The sequence below is a fragment of the Syngnathus acus genome, chromosome 3 (assembly GCF_901709675.1).
Source record: "Syngnathus acus chromosome 3, fSynAcu1.2, whole genome shotgun sequence".
Lineage (NCBI taxonomy): Eukaryota > Metazoa > Chordata > Actinopteri > Syngnathiformes > Syngnathidae > Syngnathus > Syngnathus acus.
The window spans coordinates 1,367,228-1,386,607 of NC_051089.1; the positions used below are offsets into that span (position 1 = coordinate 1,367,228).

The following is a 19,380-nucleotide window of genomic DNA, read 5'->3' on the forward strand; positions in this document are numbered from 1 at the left end:
ACCGCTTTCATTTCTAAGAACCTGTAAAGAAACCATATTTAAAAGTCAGACAAAGTTTTCTCTTTTTAAACGAGATTCATTATTGCCTTGACTTAATACTTTCTATAAGATGCTCCAAAAGGGCTTATGTTTGGGATTGTTTATAATTTAATCATCATCATCATCATCATTATTATTATTAACTTAATGAAAATATCTGAAAACCAGATTTGCGACAAAATAGTTAAGTACATGTTTTGAATTAGCGTCAAAAACACATGTACACAAAAAGCAATCTGATTCAAATGTGCCGTTGACTATGTGTATTATTTATCCACATCGTTTTAAAGCCTCAATTTTTTCCCCTCCAAAGAGTACAATATTTTTATTAGATGACATTGTGTTCTGTTGGGGAGGTGGTTTAAGAGCGTCATTAAACGCAGCGCAAACTCCCACGGAAGAGTTAAAAGCGATGTTGCGCTCGCTTCTCCTCCCACACAGCCAATATAAAACACAAAATTAGGAAGACGACCCAACTATCTTCCCCTCCTTCACGATGGCAGATGCAGGGAGCCCCAGCTCAACTTTCCCCGACATCGTGGAGCTCAACGTGGGCGGTCAGGTCTACGTGACCAGGCTGGACACGCTCACGGCGGTGCCCGACTCCTTGCTTTGGGCCAAGTTCAGCCAAAGTTCCCCGAATGATCTCCCCAAAGACGGCAAAGGGCGCTTCTTTTTTGACCGAGATGGTTTTTTATTCCGCTACATTCTGGACTACTTGCGGGACTCGGAGCTCTTCCTGCCCGAGTTCTTCAAGGAGAAGAGGCGCCTGCAGAAGGAGGCAGACTTCTTCCAGCTCCCGGAGCTGTCAAGGCGCCTGGCGGCCCCCAGCTCCCCCACGGAGGACGGCGGCGGGGAGTCGGAGGAGGCTGAGCTCCCCAGCCCGATCACCGGCTCCTCGTCGTCGGACAGAACCCTGCGCTCGCCGGGCTCCAGCTCCATCTCCAGCTGCACCTCGGGCTACATCACGGTGGGCTACCGGGGCAGCTACACCATCGGCAGAGACATCCAGGCGGACGCCAAATTCCGCAGAGTGGCCCGCATCACCGTTTGCAGCAAGATCTGCCTCGCCAAAGAAGTGTTCGGGGACACGCTGAACGAGAGCCGCGACCCGGACCGAACCCCGGACAAGTACACGTCCAGGTACTACCTGAAGTACAACTTCTTGGAGCAAGCATTCGATCGGCTGGCCGAGGCTGGCTTCCACATGGTGGCTTGCAACTCCACGGGGACCTGCTCGTACGCCAGCAGCGACCCGGGGGAGGACAAAGTGTGGACGAGCTACACCGAGTACGTTTTCAGTCGGTGAACTTTGATGGCGGCACATTGTGACTTTTTTTTTTTCCTGCAGTTGATGTTTTTTTGTGGTGTACACTTTGTCCACCACGTTTGGATTGATTGTGTACTGCCGATGAGGTTGAAAGAGAGCATTTGAAAACTTTTTTCCTGCTACTTCTTGGGGAGTGAAAAATGCAAAGGGCTCCAAGTTTGAAATATTTGCTCATATACATTTAGCGATATTTATCCACATGCAACACTTAATATAGATACATAACTCAATGATTGATTATTTCTTCCCATTGCTGGTAGTTATTTTTAGAAGAGGCCCACATGTGTGGTCCTTGGGGGGGGGCATCCCACTGGCACCATGTTGGTGACCCCCACTACAGAGCAAGGACAGGATGTGACTCATGAGACGTAAATGTGATGTTTGGGGTTTCCGTTTAACAGATCATATAATGATATAAAATGGTTTTGTAAATCATTTTTAATCTTTTGTGGAGATGAAACATTCCAAAAAATCGTAATCATCAAACTCAAGACTGCCAGTTGAATTGTCTGATTGTGATTTTACAATAAATAGCTCCAAATAGGCGGTGATATCTTTCATCTGTAATCATTTTAAATAAAAATGTGACATGGCTGAACGACTCTCGTGTTCACTGTTACCATTTGGAAAAATGGATTCCAAGTCCATGTCCGGTATTTGACACCACCATCAATTAACATTACTGACCTCGATTCAATTGGTCTTGAAAACAATTGATTCTCTGTGCTCTTAATGAAATCCACGTGTGTGACAATTTGTTGCACCATTTTGCAATCGCAGCCATAAAATGGAACTGAACCTTTCGCCATCAGATGTGCCTAAATGGGCTCAAGTTAATTTCACCGTCAGCACTTGTGTCCGTACATTTGAACAAAATCCAAAGTATCACTATTACTTCCCTGTGGTTTATCTTAGTCAAAAAAAAAAAGAACCCACATTTCCACAGCAGCTTTGACACAACCACATTTAAGATTTTTCCTCCTATTTTCGGTCCAATCAACTCCTTCCCGGCACAAAGGGCTCGGTTATTTCCCTCTGGGCAGAAAAGCAAGCTGGAGGAAGAGAAGGGGATTTCCATTTAACAATTGTTTTTCTTGGTATCTTTGCAATCAACATCAAGCAAACATTCGGACAGAATCCCAAATGTCCAGTAAACACCAGTCACCAAATCCATACCGTCCGTTCACTCGCTCAACAGGCCTCCTACGCAAAAGCAGCATGGACACGAGAGCCAACTGTCATGTGACCCAACCATCTGGGCCGGAAATAGGAAGAATGGATGGATGGCCTTTAAAAAAGTCTTTACACAAAAACCACACAGTGCTTCCAGAAGGTTTTCTGAAACGGTACAAAGTCCAAAATGCAAACAAGATCGATAGATTTGCGTCACCTTTAAGTCGAAGCATTGTTGGACGTGTCCACCAGAAAAAAACGGAGGAGGGTGACGAGGCAGCCAAGACCATTTGCAGATTTGCTGGCAGTCTTCAAATCAACAAAATGTTTCACACTTCTTCTCTCACAGCCTCTGCCGCTAACTAACTGTGACCTGCGTGTCTCTAATTTAGTGGAATTTTCACACCTTCCGCATGGCCTCTGCGAAGATAACACAACATTGCTTTGTCTTCCATTTGTTCTTTGTTTCAATCAGAAAATGAAACACAAAAGCCGCAAAGCACTTCTTTCAACTCTCTTCTTCATTAAAAGTAGTCGAGAACATCAAGAACGAGTGAACCATCTTGGAAATGAAAAGCTGTGAATGGTGCGGAAATGTTCAAATCGTGATTTGAACGAATCGTTCACCAAAAGTACACAGCCATCTTGATTCATGTTTTTGTTTTCACACATATGGTACAAAATGTTACATACAGTATGTATACACTGGATGGTTTGTTCAGCGAGAGTTTGCTTCACGAGTCCCTCTGGGCAAGACTTGATGACTGTTCCCATAGATAATCCAATTCAAAGGAAGGAGGAAAGTAGCAGCCAGAGTGTTGTGCTGGAGTCTGTGAAGAGCGAGAACATTCTTTCCACCAAAAGCTTGCACTGTCATTTTCTTTTTTTCTTTTGCTTTCCAGTCAATGGCTTTTTGTATCAGACACAAGCGCGTCTTCTTGAAGCATTAAACGAGATTTGTGAGACTGCCTGGATAATCCGTGAGTGTCACAAGGTTAGAAAAATGTCGGGACACCTTCAAAACCAGCCAACTGTCTCTTTTGTCCAGACAGCCAATAATCTCAATGAGTTCATTCTTTTGCCCATTTGCTGTCATGAATGGAAAGGTGTTAAAAAAAATGTTAAAAACTAAAAATAAATAAATAAATGGATAAATAAAAAAATAAATAAAAATATACTAAAATAAAATTAAAAAATTAAAACTGTTGGTACTGTTGTTTAGCAGCATAATTTACGGATAGTCGTGTCCTGTTCCAAAAGACTTTCTGTCCTTCTGGGAAAAACTTTTTATTGCGTTTGATTGAAGTGCAGTTTTCAAACAATGCTGAACTGAGGAGTGTCGCAATCGGGCCTCTTATCATAAAGCAACCATCATAAATTTGAGTTTGTCAAGAAAATACTGTCGGCCAGCTGCTGCTTTGCGTGCTGTTTATCTTGAGAAGGGCAAACGTTTGCCACCACCAGAACTCCGCTGAGCTGCTCTGGGCACACAGCGGCAAACCGGAGATTGGCCAGCGCCAAAGCTGAGCCTGCCACTGTACTGGCAAAAGGCTGCCGGAATTTGTCAGCAGCAGGCAACAGAGAGGACGAGAGGGAACATCCTCCACCCCCGCTGTGGCTGCTTAGGCTTCCTCTTCACACCAAGTGCCCCCCCCCCCCCTCTCTCATCAAGCTCCCGAATAGTGTCAGAGCTTTCTAAAAGGGCCAGACACGAAGGAAGCTGATTAGAAGTCTGTCAGAGATCTCACCATCCTGTGTGTGTGTTTCTCAAAGCTGCAGGAATATTTTAATTGAAACAAAAATGCCAGATTTGTTTGACATGTTCTGTGATGACAATCATATTATCCAAACTGGGAATACCAACAGCAATATTTTTTTTTTTACAAATTCAAATAATTCAGATAAAAATAATCAATATATATTCTGCAACATGAGAAGTAGCCATTTTGTTTTTGCAGATTTAGAACGATATGCAGGACTACGGAAGAGTGGAGCTTCCAATGTAGAGGAAAACTATTTTGACTGGCAAATATGTTCAAAGGTATTCACAAGAACGTTTTGCACTTGTTCTGCACATTATTGAAATTGATAGTGGGTTTTTTAAATGATTGAAAAATGATAACATCCTCCACACTATTATCATTTCAGCACTCACTATAGGACCCAAGTGAAAAATGTGCCTTCCCATCTAAATGTGACGCATGACAAACGCTTTCTGGGAAATGTTGAGCAGAGATGTTCCACTGCAAGGACACTTTCCAGATATGTCCTGACTCCACACCGCTTCCTGTCTCTTTCCCACTTTGGATATGAAGTTCGGTCATACAAGCCTGACACCAAACCATAGCAGACGATTGAATGCAATTTACCCCGAAAGGACATTCTCGTTTGAATCTATTTCCCATCCTTCACACTTTAATGTGTAACTTTGTCAGCATTTCACAAATCCACAAATGTCTGACGTTCTGCAGGGCCCCGAGTTGAAAACAGAGAAGGCTTTCTTTGAAAGACTTTGTGTACATCGGCTGCAGAGATAATCCAGTAGCACGAGATAAAAAGTCAAGAAAATTCAAATATTTGCAAAGATAAGAGTAAAAAAATAATAAAATAAAAAATGGGAGGCTGGAGCAGGAAGGAGTCAGCGCACAGATGATAAACCTTTTAAGGAAAATCCAGAGTAGGCTAATGGTCTTCTAGGGAGGAAAAACGTTTTTGGAAACTTCAAAGTACGCTATAAAACAACTTTAGAGACTTTCCCATAAAAATTAGATCAAAAGTATGAAGCCATGGGATCCCTTCAGGAATAATAATAAAAAAAACTCATGATATTCTGCCAAAACAAAGGCTGTAAGTCTGCCATGAGGTCAAAAAACAATCCCATTAGTCATGGAAACGATTCTCAGAATGTTGAGGATGGGAACGGGTCGCTGGCAGATCTCTCTCCGTAATTTGTCTCGACTTGTTTTGTACCCAATAAAACGTGTCCATCCGACAGCCGCTTTTTGATCGTATTCCCGCACAAATACTTTCTCTGCCAAAGTATGAGGTCACAATCTTTGCTGTTTACATTTGTGTATGAAATCAATACATTCTTGTAGCTCAAGTACATTCATTAACCAAAATATTGGGAACGCCTGTTGTTGCCACTGAGTGGATTGAACGTCCACCATCGAATAAAAAGCTTTCGCCCACCCTGAACATCCTGCAAGCGATCATCTATCATTCTTGGCCCACATTCAACAGCCATGTTTATTCAAAAGTCCAAATAATATCGCTGAAGGGATCATCCCAGCACATCTTACGAAATATGTGCCACTTGTATTGTTTCTTTTGTTTGAGTCCCCGCATGGGCACGACTGATAATTATTGCCATGTCACAGAATGGGTAGATTTTTGAAGAGACTGAAACCGCCAGCGAGCAGCACACTTCCCTATTTATGCACCACAGACTCAAAACTCTTCCGTCTTGCTTCATTTCCCGTAATGACAGTTGCAGACTTTGTTAAAACGTCTGACTTGCTCCAAGAATAGAACAGAGTTGCTTTCACACTTTGCTCTTATGGTTAATGGGGTTTTACTTTTTATTCAAAGCAAAACAAAAAAAGTTGCAAAATTTAGTTCAAACTTTACACAACAAGAATTTTAACACCTTGGAAAATCGTTGAAAAGCCAGACAAATAAAATAATGACGTATTTCAATGAAAATGCTTTGCTATCCAAGTTTAATCCAAACATACACATATAGCACATGAAAATGACAGTACTTGAATTTTTGAAATGACACTGGTACTGCAGTGTGACTACATGAATCCTCAAGGAACACAATTGTGTGCATTGCACACCAAATACCTTGTAAGATTTCAGTGTAACAAAATGAGGAAGCGCGGCTCGAGTAATTGCGTCGATTAGCAGATGCGCCCCCTGGTGGTAAACATGAATAAAACCTCAAAAATATACAATACGGTACAAAACACTGCTCAATACCAGAGTGGGCAGGGTGAGAAAAAAAAAAAAGTGCTCTTGAAAAAGTTTAAACGTGATTGCTAACTGGGGTTGGATACAATACGGGGCGGCTACCATTATAGGTCCCACAACAATTAACACTTACAATCATACGAAAATAAACTAAACTACAATTCTTTATTAGATAATACATTCAAACTGATAAAATGTTAATCCCCCTCCAAAAAAACAAAAAAAATGACAGGCTAGTTTCCCACTCCGGCTTACTCTGCAAGCATGAGTTCTTTGTTCTGGTCACACAAATGCTGAAGTGGTTGCTGAAATGTCAAGCAGAACATTTTTTATTTGACAACCGCGCCAAATGTTTGTTAATCGTTAGCTAGATCATTTTAAAGTGAGAAGTTACGCTTATGTGAAACAAGAACCGGTTCAGAACCTCTATGGAAGGTGACGGCTTGGAAATGAATTTCTGAAAATGTGTGATGGTCTCTGTCATACTCACACTTAAGTTGGAAATAACAGGGCTCACAGTACGGCTTCTTGTTTCGGACCCGAACCTGTACTCCAGTGTCTGTTTTTCCAAGATATCGCTGGCAGCCCACACACTGAGGAGTAGGAGGGAGAAGTGAGAAAAATGCAGTCCAGCATTCCAAAAATAGGGGCCTCTGTTTTAATATACTTTTTTTTTTTTTAATGAAATGATTTGTTAGCATAGAACAGCACTTCGACCCCAGATGGTTGCTAAGAGCGACATCATCATCATCATCAAATTAAAGGTCATAAAGCTGAAGGTTGCAAAGATGAGTCACGAGTTTCCATCTTCGTTCTAATTAACTCTGGCCAGCGCCACCGCTATTTTTACAACTGGTATCTAATGAGAGAAAGTGGACAGCGCTCAGGTTTCGTGCTCCTCACGAAGGAAAAGACAAATAGAGGCTATCGGTTCACTGCTTACCACAAAAATGAGTCAATGGAAAGTGTGCTACCAGCATTTGATTTGGTTCAGTCAGAAAACCTCAAGGCTCCAAAAATGTGGACTCTTGTTATAAGGCTGATATTTACTTTTTTTTTTTAAAGTCTCTGTGATGCAACACGACCACATTGGAATTATAGGAACACAAAAACACAACAGCACGCCATCTGGAGGACTTGAGAATTATTATCTAACGAGACAATAACATCAGAAAGGCCAACTTTTAACTAGCACTATATTCACTTCACAATCGCTAGTCAAATTCAGCTGTAAAACCAATTTGAGGATAGAAAAATGCTGACATCATCAAGAAACATTCATTCGGAAGTCCCTGAACAGATTAGTTTGATCGGCAGCACACAAGGAGAAATCTGATTAGAGAAAAAGAGTTCCAGTAGATAAAGGAACGACTGGACGGAGCGCGACCAAGAAAAATTCCTCCCAATGAAAAGAGCAGACTGTGCAGGAAACATTTCACGGAACAAATATTTGAATTGAGGTCGGAAATGTAGGTCAGTGCTGCTGACAGTGTTTAGGCTAGCAGGAGAGGTCTTGCTCGCTCTCCACCCTCCATGACTGGGAATAATAAAAAAAAAAAAAGGAATAATAACAAAAAATAATAATAAAATAATAATTTAAATAAATACATAGAATAACAAAAATAAAAAAAATAAACATTTATCATCGTACCTTATAGTGGTATTCATACTGCAAATAACAATGACACCCTAAATAGCGACCAAGCTGACCACATGAAGCGAGACCGCCGCTCTCCAACCCAGTGAGGAGATTAACTCGGCCAAAACTGAACCAAGAGGCGTGAAAAGAGTGCCGTTAAAATCCAAGCGCACCAAGACCCATGTGAGCACCCCACCACCAGAAGCCCGCTTTGTTAAGCTCTCACCTGAAAACAGGCAAAATGGAAGCTGAGATTAAGTTCTTCAATAACCATGGCTGCCCCACTACTCAGGTGGCCTTCACACACACAGCAAGTTCTCCTCCCACTGTCCATCCTGAGGCAGCAGCAGCACACCATGAAGCCACGTTTTGAGATGATGGAGGGAAAATGACTCCTTACCTGCTGGAGTGAGGGTCCGTGGGGGGATTTCTCAGAGATGATCTCGATCCGTTACTGTAACGGGCAGAGGAGGTTGTACCGGCCCCACAAAAACCTGCGGTGGCCGAATGTGGTCGGGGATCAGCCGCCATGAGGGTTGACCGGGCGCTTCCGAGAGTGTCGAGCGACTCGTACCTGCGAGCATCCGAGCACAAAGCTGAGAATAATCAAACAAAAAATAAGCGTGTGATCAACTTTGAACCTCTTCAGGGGCAACCCGATGTAGATGGGCTCCTTGTAAAAAGCGCTGGTGCGCTGTCGTATCCAGCTGTTGTCAGTCAGGAGCTGAGTTCGCTTTTTCATCTCCTCCAAGATTTGCTGGCGCTCTTGCTCGGCCTTGGAAGCAAAGTCTTCTTTCCTTTTCCTCTGATCACCTGAATGATGACCGACATTTGTGAGCGTTCAAGAGTAAAACTACAGAAAATCTACAAGGAGACGCTCGGCTCACCTTTTGGTTGTTTGTACGACTCGGCTAATGCTGGAGTAGACAACGACTTTGCCCTAAGGGACGAACACAGATACAGGATTTGAATATTTTGGTTGGAAGATTCCAGTGGCAAAGTAAATACGTCAGCTAAGAAGGCAGCGACGGATTGATTGTTCTGACCTGTGTGCGGGAGAAAGCCCAGCAAAGCCAGAGGTGCCTTCAGCCCTGAGGTGTCACAATGAATAAGATAAAATAAATGAATAAAGAAAAATATATAAATTATAAAATAAAAAATGCAAAAGCACAATCCGAGTCATCAGACTGGTCACGTGACACAAAAGCGAGGCCTTACCAGTCTTTGTTATTCAGATCCTTGCGTGTGCCATTCTGACGTTTAAAGCCGAGTTCTTCAGGGCTCCGCTCATTTATTTTGGTCAAACCATGTAGATGAGTCACTCCCGGAGGAGTCTCAACATCATCTCGCACTCCAAAGTTATTCTGAAACAACAAATTGCATTTCTGGTGTTAAGTGGCCTGCCGAAGAACATTGCCACCGGATCCTTAACAGACAAAAACAAAATTCATTCGAGTCCCTCAATTTAATCAAACCATGAATCCATTTTCGCACGGATCACTGGAGCCCATTGATGAAAATTAAAAAGCAGTCACACAGGATGTCAAATGTTTGTATGCCTGCGTGAAGTGCAGGAACAAACACCTCAAAGGGTGATGTTCTAATTTACAGAAGAAAACAGACACGAAGGAGAGAAAAGCACGTTTTCACAGCCGGCCTCCTACACACCTCCTCACGTGCATCCTCTTTTGCCTTCTGCCACTCTGCCTGCAGCCTCCGCCGATCTCGCTCATACTGCGCCTGACCAAGACACGGAACATCTCACCCACCACCATTCCATCCGATTCTCCAGGCTCCTGTTAATAGTTTTCACCTGAAGGAGGCGCTCTTGTTCTTCCTGCCACTTCTGCTGCCGCCTGTGGTCGCCCTCGTGGTCCCATGACCAGCTGGATGAGGAGCGGGTGAGGGACGGCACCTGGAGCTGCACAAACAGGCTGGACATGATCCCCGTGCAAACACACATTTTGTCAAATGGTGGAAACTTACATCGGAGATTGCAGATTCGGAACCTCCTGCGTGACACAAAAACAGAACACTTCATCTCTGCTGCCAAACAGATCATTAATGAAACGCAATTCAGCTTCCAAATTAACATTGAGCTGCAATTTCCACTTTCATTGACAACTTGGGCTGCAAAAATGTGACATCCAGCTTGCTCGGACAAGCCAGGCCAAAGTCAGCCAAGCTCAGCCAAGCAAGAGATCTTAACAGGATTGGCTAGTGCCGGCCGGATGCTGCTGCCCAGACTGCTTAGGCCTTGCCGCTCTGGTGGATATGACATTTGGCAGCTGAATTTGGAGCTTCATGCGGAATGTGTCCCATCTTAACTTCTGATCTTCAAAATGAAGTAAGTCACTGAGGGTATCAGCGAAGAATTCAGCATCCTTCAGGTTTTTAAAAACATGAGAAACCTAATGAGTTGAATAGTTGTGTGCATCAATAAAAAATAAAATATATATATCTAAAATAGATCAAACAAAAAATAAAATAAACAAAAAATAATAAAATAAAAACTAGAAATATAAACTAATTAAAAACAAGGTGGAAGAAAGTCCTTATCTGGGATCACGATGTCAGTATCTGGACCAATTCAATATTACATGAAGGAAGTACATTTCAAATGCATTTCAATGTTAATGAATTGAAATTGGGTTTGCGCAGGTTCTGTTACCAAGAAGGTTTTCACACAATGCACACAGCACAAAAGCACATTACCACATAGGTAAACCCACGAGCTGAATCCTGCAGAGCCTCCAGTCCACGGTAGCAGGAGACAAACAAGACAACCATATGCAATTAATGTTGCAAAGTAGAGAAAAGCATCAATTCTTCCACTTCACATGCCGCTCACTGGACATTTTGTCTTGTAAACTAGCAGTGCACTGTCTATTGTATTTGCTCATTATCCTGCATTTACACGGCAGATCTAAATGTCCAATTACACTTTAGTGCTTTTATCCCCCCACCAATCATTTACACATAAGGGACCGCTACGGTTCATAGTTACTAAGCAACGCACATACTCACAGACATCCAATTCAAAACAAGTGCAAAAGTGCGTCTTGCTGGCCCATTTTATGGGCAATGACTATATTTTGACTTGTTTCAGACAGACCGTTGTCAGAGTTCACCTCGACCGGAGTCAACCTGCAGACATTTCTTCGGCGGTTGATTTACGGCAATGCCATTCAAGGTTTCAGGAAAGCAAGGGCAAACGCTGGATTGGTACAGAACATTTTTTTCCCCTCTGTATATTAATCCCTTTGCTGAGACCTTCTTCAACTGTAACGGAGCAAAGAGATTTTTGTTTCCTGTTGGCATTCTCAACCCGATCATCAAATTGGTGGAAGGACACAAGATGGCCGTCATTGTGGAGCTCACCCTTTTTTTCATAACGTCGACTGTCGGCGGTAAGGGTGCCAATTTGCAGTGCAGATGCCATTTTGTCCTCCCACGGGTCGGAGCTCAAGCGCGCCGCCAGATCGCCGCGGACAGTCGGGATGGCGTCATCTGCACACAGCCGGCAGAAGTCCGCCGGGCCGCCTGCCGCGAGAAGGACACTCGCCGTCAAGAAAATGAAGACGGATGAGGGCACAGACAGCGCAACACAAACAAGGTACCATGCTTTAGCGTGATTTGCTCAAAGCAAATGGAAAAATAAGTCACAACGCTCGCTGCTGCTCCAACTGTGAATGGCCCCAATTCCAAGAAGTTCTCCTCAAAGTGTGTCATGCAGAAACTTTTCAATAAAAGGGTTTTTGACTGCATTGGTTTTTTTCTCTGCTGATTGGTTTTTTTTTTTTCTTCCAGGTAGTCACCACATTCTTGCAAAACAGTCAGCAGCTTCCGTAAAACAACAGGAACTCTCCAAACTGTTGAAATATTTATATTTGGCTTCTAAATACTCTCGAAAAGCGGCGTTGAGCCGGAATAAAATTTTGAACATGAAATCACGATTTATCGTCTTGCCAAAAATAAAAAGCATGCAAGAAAATAAGAGAAATAGAAATGGTTGCCTCCAAAGAACATTTTGAGAAAAATCAAAGTCCATTTTACCTGCATGACAACATTTTCTTCTTGCGTCAGTAGTTTCCCAAAGTGGTTGGAAAACACAGTCCGGTCCACTGTTTGGTATCGGAACAAGACTCAGGTCTCTGTGGTCGACCTGAAAAGCACACAGCACACACACACACACAGACTTCAAGTTGACACCCACAGATCCAGTTTCATGTGCTTCCACATTGAAATGAGATACTCCAAGGGGCTTGTTGCAAGAATTATCGTAGCGGCTATCCTGTTGGTGGACTTTTCCACCCTTTGGACAAATTTGCGTAATCCGTCGTGGGGCTTCATTCATATTAAAGAGGAAGTTTTTGTCTGGATTTGAAAACGCAACTGTAGCAGTGAATGGACCATGAGTTGCGTCACCGTACAAATTAAAGTCTTATTTCAAGGCAAGACAATGCCGGACATAAAATAGTAAAATGCGCTCTGCTTGCTTCCTTTTTTTTTTTTTTTCTCTCATCTGGCTCATTTCATTTGATGAATGGGTACCGTCAGTGTTGATCTGTCCTGATGTTGACAATGCTGTTTGATGCAATATGATTATGCCGCAGGAACAATCACACATACCTTGGGGGTGCCGACGCTGGCGCTACGCGGCAGAGTTGCAGCTTTGCCGAGTTGGGCCTGCGTCTTTGAATATTGCTGAGAGCGAAAGCTCTGCCTGGAAAGACTGGTCCGCTCTGCTTTTGCTAAAGTCGTCTCCGCCACATGGTTGGGATGCTGATGCGGACCTCTTAGGTAAGACGAGGCGGTTTGTCTTTTGAGCGTGGCGCTAGCAGGTGAGGAAGGAGCGCCTTCTCCTACTCCCGTTAGGCTCTGCAAACATGACTCGTTAAATAAACGGCACAAATTGTAGATCGGAACTCAGAAACAGCATATCAAAGACGTCGCATCAACCCACACAGCGGCATATATTTTTAATGAGGTGGGTAAGTGGGTAGCAGACCAAGCAGGTTGTCCACGCTCGTTAATTGCCACGAGCGGACCCTGGGATGCAGTACGTAAAAATGCGGTTTGGGGTTGGAGGCATAGTCGCTGTTTGATGAAGACAGTCACATCAGTAGTCTTTGTTCTAGTGAATGTAAAACATATTTATGAGATATAACTATAATTTAATTTAATATACCTGAAACACTTGCAAATGATGTATGAATTTTTTTTAAAATACCGTAATTTTCGGACTATAAGTCGCGTTTTTTTTTCATAGTTTGGGTGGGGGGGCGACTTATACTCAGGAGCGATTTAAATACATATGTTTTTTTTTCACTTTTTTGGGCATTTTATGGCTGGTGCGACTTATACTCCGGTGCGACTTATAGTCCGAAAATTACGGTATATATAAACTTTTAACTGTAAAATACACCAAAAATGAAAACAACAACCAAACGGCGCTACAGCGACGACACTCACATGACAGAGTTTTGGAATCCTGGACTGCTTGGTCCCGAAGGGCCGAGCTGTGATGACGGACGAGACACGACAGGATCCCTCGGCCCGTTTGAAGGCGCGAGGAAGGCTGGCTGAACACGACCAAGAAGCGGCTCTGCTCAAATAGTTTCTGCGGCCTTCAGCCGACTCACATCTACTTTTGTCTCCTGACATTTCAGAAGCGTTTTCATGACTCTCCGTTCCAGACAAGGCTTTCGGGTCAGAAAGGTCTCGGAAAGCGACGGAGCTTCCCGATTCGCCGTCATTTGGAAAATCTGCTGCGCCGAGAAAAGTCAATTGACTCGTATGAACCTTTTCGGGTTGACTCGCATCACTTCGAGGATCAACGGGAGCGGAAAAGTTGAACCGGCTGTGGGAGCCCAAAGCGTTATCCCGTGTTGGTGCCGTTACTGCGGCTCCATTTAATGCCAAAGATGCAAAACGGGTCTCCTCTCCCGTGACGTTCCCATCAGAGGCAGGCGTGACTCCGCCCGACTTTGCCTGACAACAAGCAGAAAACAAATGGCGATTCCGAGTGGAGTGACAATTTTAAAAACCTCAGCATTGAGTCTTGCAAAACTTACATGTGCAGGGGGAAAGTTCTGGCTAGAAGAGGCGGGGCTAAACGGCACTTCAGCCGCATAGCTTCGAGTCAGTGGAGCTCGACCGTGCGTCCGGAGAAAAGCGCTTGAGAAGTTTGATGGAGGAGAAACGGAGGCCGGGCAGTGCCTTTGCGCTGACAGCTGCTCTCTGTGGAATTGCCATGTAATGGAAGAGGAGTCAGAGTAATGAAAAGATGGAGGATGTGTCACATTACTCCAGTTTGCCGGCGTGCAGCGAGACAAGTGAGGGCGGCGGCCTTTCACTGCTTCCAGAACATATGGCGGCCAGCTCCACACTTTGGAAGTTAACTTGCCTTTCCAGCTGCGCACCGCGCTGCCTTTCAAGGTCATTCTCGGCTCCGTCGTTCATCGTGTTCATGACGCCTTCTCTGTCAAGAGATTCCCTGCGGAGATTGGACTTTACGTTCTTGCGATGGTTCTTCCACCTTGTCAAGGCCTGAAACGGGCGAACAATGGAGATATGATCTCCAATTTTTCTCATGTCATGGAAAATCTGGACTCACATCTTGCCAGCGAACTTCACTGTCTCGGCTGGCGCTGTGGCTCCTCCATTTTTTGTCTTGATTCCATTTCCCTGCGGAGGTGTCCTGGCCCGCGCGAGCATTTTCTTGGGAAACCTTACGTGAAGTTTGCACCGTTGGGATGTCACTCAACGATTTGCTCCTAATGCACAAAACACTGCAAGAGAAATCAATGTATTGATTGACAACACCATACTTGGCATATTTTGACAATTGACATGAATAACGGAAAAGAAAATTGACTCGACAAGGAAAAGCCCTCGGCGGACAACGGCCGGCTCATTTTGCCACGTGGTACCTGGTAAATGAAGTCGATACTTTGCCATTGTCCTTTTTTTGCTTCCTCCGCAGGACTGGAGGTGGCATCTCGCCTTTGGTTGACTGCTGAGCGGTCTCCATCTTGAATACTTGCTCAGCTTCCGCATCACTTCCACAGCCTTGGCAACACAAGAAGCCATTACAAGTCTTACATTATGAACCCACCATGACTGGGACGTGTGGAAACGCAGAAATAAAAAGCACCTTCGCTGTTTGCACGCGGAGCTCGAGAGTCGGCAGAGTCCAAGCTGTCCAAGGAAGCCTCCCTCGTATGGCCGATGGGCCCTCCCGGATGAACGCACTCTCGGTCTTTCACATTACCGCCGTCGTCGAGTGCCTGAGGTGAGGAGACAGCCTTAGAGATTTCCGTCAATTACATGAAACCAAAATTCGTGGATGGGACCTTGGACAAAGCCAATCCCAAGAGTCCTTCGAAGGCCTTGAAGTTGAGCTGGGCACCATTGTAGCAATCATCCAGGTAGGCCTTGCGACCCAACCAGTAGACTGTGATAAGAACCTGAAAAAGTCATGAGGAGATATGAGTCACTTTATTATTCGATAGGATTCAAAGCTATGCTTCTTCTCACTCCTTTCTGAATGTCTTTTGTTTCTCTGTGTTCATTTTGCTTCCTCAATTTCATTTTGATTTTATGCAAGGACTTTATCGGGGAACAAAAAGGAAGCGCTGTATTGTTTGTATATTTGAATACTTAGAATAAAATTGTCAAAAAAAATAATTGCTACTGCTACATGAAAGACATGTGACCTTTATTTAAAAAATAAATAAATAAAAATCACCTTGGTAACACGGCAAGAAGTAATTGCTCGTCTGGCATATGTTATTCCTTTTTGACTTTCTCGTCAAAAAACAACAGAGAGATTTTGCCTTTGTCCCTGCTCATAAAGAGTGTAATGGTTTAAAATTACTTTTACGTAGTAGTCATAATTGGGGACGAATATGTTCAAGACCAACAATAGCAAAGAAAAACAGTTTGTCTCAGAGAATTCACTTGGCTGCGCTTTACCACTCGATTTTAGAAGGAAAATTAATGATTAAAAATAGACTTTTACAATCATTGCTCATTTAGTCGCAACGGGTTAAAACATCTTTACAATTACGTACGACATCATAGTGTGTGCATTGGAAGTGCATGAAAGAACACAGGATGAGAATGGACACAAATTGACCCCAATTGCCTAATAGAAGCAAAAAAAGCAAAAAGAAAAAGGCCTTTCAAAGAGACTGGGCACTAACAAAGAGCCTCATTAATGTGTGCATGAGGTCAAGCAGCGTGTGAATTCAAATGAGGCTTCTGATGCAACTATGCAGTTTCATCAGCTGAAAAACATGTCAAATAAAAACAGCGCCTGCGAGTCGCCATTCACGGATGCCTTGCAAAAAAAAAAAAAAAACAGGCTGGAATTAGGAAAACTCAGATGGCATGGCCAATGCTGCAGATTGTAGATAAAATGTGGGGTTTACAAATCGGCACTAAATTCAGAGTACAATATAAAAGAGACGACGTACATTTTTGAGTCTTCGACCGCTTTCCTTTCGCCTACAAAAAAGAAGAAAATAAAGAAAAGATGAATCACAAATGTATGACTGCATCTCTGTACATGGTCACAATAAAAAAAATAGAAAAAGTATTAAAGCATCTCTGTATATGGTCACAATAGATAAAAGAAAAATGTAGGTCCTTCATTTTTTTTTTTATAAATCTTCACAAAATATGAACACATTGAATAACTTTAGGAGCATTGTGTTAGTCTAATAGCAAAGTTGCCCAAGTCATATTTCAATGTTCTCGAAATACAAGTTTAAGCAAGTTCTGTGGTATTTTTTATTGATTTGGGAGCAGTAATTTAAAAAAAAAGAATTTAGCAACTCTGCTAGTAGGCGCACAAAAAGAAATATTGCAGGAGCCTGCATATTTTCCAAATACAAGATGAGACAAAACTGCTGACAAGTGCACCTGACGATTGCTCGACTTGACAAGTCCTGCAAGTCTCCCGGGTGGAACAGCTGTGACTCATTCAGTCCCACTTTCCCGCAAGCTTTTAGAAACACATTTATGTTATCCTGCAGATCAAAAACCCAAACAGAGAGGAAAAAAAACAAGTCAAACATTGTAACTTACATTACACGTCTCGTGCAACGCTGCTCGTGAGACATATTGCCTGTGGTTATGCGTGTACCATGTTTAATATGTATGGCTGGATTATCCGCAGCATATATTCCCCATCATCATGAACATCTCAACCACATCGACTTTGGGCCTGACTATTTATCAGCCCCAGTCGGAGGGCGGCGATTGATTTTTTTGTCCTCTCGGCTCGCTTTGGGCAGTTCTACAAATTTGAATTGAGCTTTGCACACAGCCTGGAGCCAAAATAAGAATTGAAAATCCAGCTTGCTAAAAACAACTTAATGGATTCAGAGGGTGGGTCATCACCCCGACAAGCAATACCAGAACAATTTAGCCAATTTCTCTTCAGGCTTTTGGATGGGCAACCAAAACAAATGTCACAACTCCCTGGTGAGTAGCTGCCATCCAATTATGATCAAGTCAAATACTGGGAGCAAAAAGGTTGAATTGAAAAAATGATAGTACTTAACGCTTACCAAGCCAGCAATGGGAGTAGCTTGTCGGTTCAGTTTCTTGATGATTCCAGGTTTTAATTGATTGATCAGGCTACGAGGAAGAAACAAAATAGCCGTTACTTAGTACTCAGAGTAGTTGCATCAATGGAAGAACATGACTCACTCGCAAAGCAGGACTCCATTCTCAAGAGCTGCACGGAAGTCACTGCAACCAAACCCTTTGCCGGTTACCTCCTAAAATACAAATGGAAAACTTGATGATCCGAACATAAAGTTGGCTCATTGGCAGGCAGTTTGGTTGACACTAGCAAATAGCCTAACCCTAAAATTGTTATATTAAAATAAATTTAAAAATATTTAAAAAATACAATACATAAATAAATTAAATGTGGATGGATGGACATCAAATAAATAAATACTTTCTCTGCAGCAAAAAAAAAAAAGGGGGGGGGGCAGAGGCTCATATTTTGAGTCCAAACAATCTCCACCCACAATTTAACATACAAAACACCATTAGCAAATTCTTGATGAGGTTTGGCACAGGGCCTGTTTCAAACAACATTCACCAACTAATTAAAAATCAATAGGCCTGGTTTCCTCCTCCAGCCTGCTACATGCAAGATTGGGTGGGCTGCCCGCCAACCAGCGCTGTGCACATTCTCATGATGATCCACTCGGACAACTGACACCCTATTTAGAGTTAGTCAACATTCATAGTTGGCCCATTTGAATGGATTGGTTATAGTTTAAGCCTGGCCAAATGTGCAATACTTGGATAGCAGTCAGCTGAAACAAAGTGCATTGAAACCAAATGCACAGCAAATCTTCCTCTTAAACAATTCAGTGAGCAATACACAATTATCAACAATTAAAAACATTTCAAAATGGCAGCAAGGAACGTTAATAATGACTTCAACTGCTTTCTTCATTCTAATGGAACCTGTCAACATAAGCACACTTATTGAGTCTTCATTTCAAATGAATGCATTTGTGACATCTTGTGGTTTGTCCAAAGAAAAGAAATGAAGATGATGTCACCCACCTCAATCCAACGCTGAGCCTCATTGAAGGCATCCGCGCAGCTGAAAGTGCTTTGCTGCCGCCACTCCATTTGCGTCGACGCGCAAACCAAATTACGCACACACAAGATGGAACAAAATGATGGAATGGAAGATGCGTCAAAGTTTGTGCAAATGAGGATGAAGTGCTCGCCTTCCCTGTTGATTGGCGTCCAGTTGGCCGAGGAAGTGCTCTCGTGACCTCCAGCCAAGCCCGGGTCTCAAAAATAACGTTTGGAGGTTGGGTCACCGCCCACTCGGAAACCACGAAAAAAGTTTGCAAAGTGAAGTGGGCCAGATTCCCCTGGCGGCCTCACGGGGTATGACGCCATCGTTATCTCCAATTAATGGAACCAATGGTTCAGAAACTTTTTTTTTTTCCCAAAGGCTGCACCTGATCAAAAAATGCTGAAACACTATCATGACATAAGATTGTATTTTTTGTGTGTGTATTTTTTTTTTATTGTGTTTATATTATTTTATATTATTTATTATTTTATTTATTGTGTTCAATAAAATCCCCGTTATTATAGAAGCTAGTATTATATTTAGGGATCTTATAAAGGAGAATTTATTTCCCTATTTACAATACGTATAGTATTGTTT

The 19,380-nt window shown here is 42.9% G+C and overlaps 2 protein-coding genes across 2 annotated transcripts; one reads left to right on the top strand and one right to left on the bottom strand.

Moving 5' to 3' along the window:
• The first annotated feature begins 466 nt into the window (after positions 1–466).
• Positions 467–1,967, top strand: LOC119120796 (BTB/POZ domain-containing protein KCTD12-like). The gene has a single exon (XM_037248004.1). The coding sequence runs from the start codon at positions 536–538 to the stop codon at positions 1,346–1,348; it is 813 nt and encodes a 270-aa protein (XP_037103899.1). The 5' UTR covers positions 467–535; the 3' UTR covers positions 1,349–1,967.
• Positions 1,968–6,241: 4,274 nt separating this feature from the next.
• LOC119120817 (LIM domain only protein 7-like) lies at positions 6,242–18,986 on the bottom strand. The gene is made up of 26 exons (XM_037248033.1): positions 18,759–18,986; positions 17,880–17,950; positions 17,738–17,807; positions 17,088–17,194; positions 16,640–16,670; positions 15,515–15,628; positions 15,316–15,448; positions 15,092–15,230; positions 14,776–14,950; positions 14,467–14,708; positions 14,234–14,399; positions 13,632–14,150; positions 12,789–13,037; positions 12,213–12,321; positions 11,538–11,699; positions 10,143–10,168; positions 9,970–10,077; positions 9,825–9,896; positions 9,375–9,520; positions 9,203–9,247; positions 9,044–9,096; positions 8,798–8,969; positions 8,557–8,730; positions 8,383–8,491; positions 7,008–7,110; positions 6,242–6,822 (listed from the first exon to the last, which is right to left on the bottom strand). The coding sequence occupies exons 1-26, from the start codon at positions 18,825–18,827 to the stop codon at positions 6,800–6,802; spliced, it is 3,387 nt and encodes a 1,128-aa protein (XP_037103928.1). The 5' UTR covers positions 18,828–18,986; the 3' UTR covers positions 6,242–6,799.
• Positions 18,987–19,380: the final 394 nt, after the last annotated feature.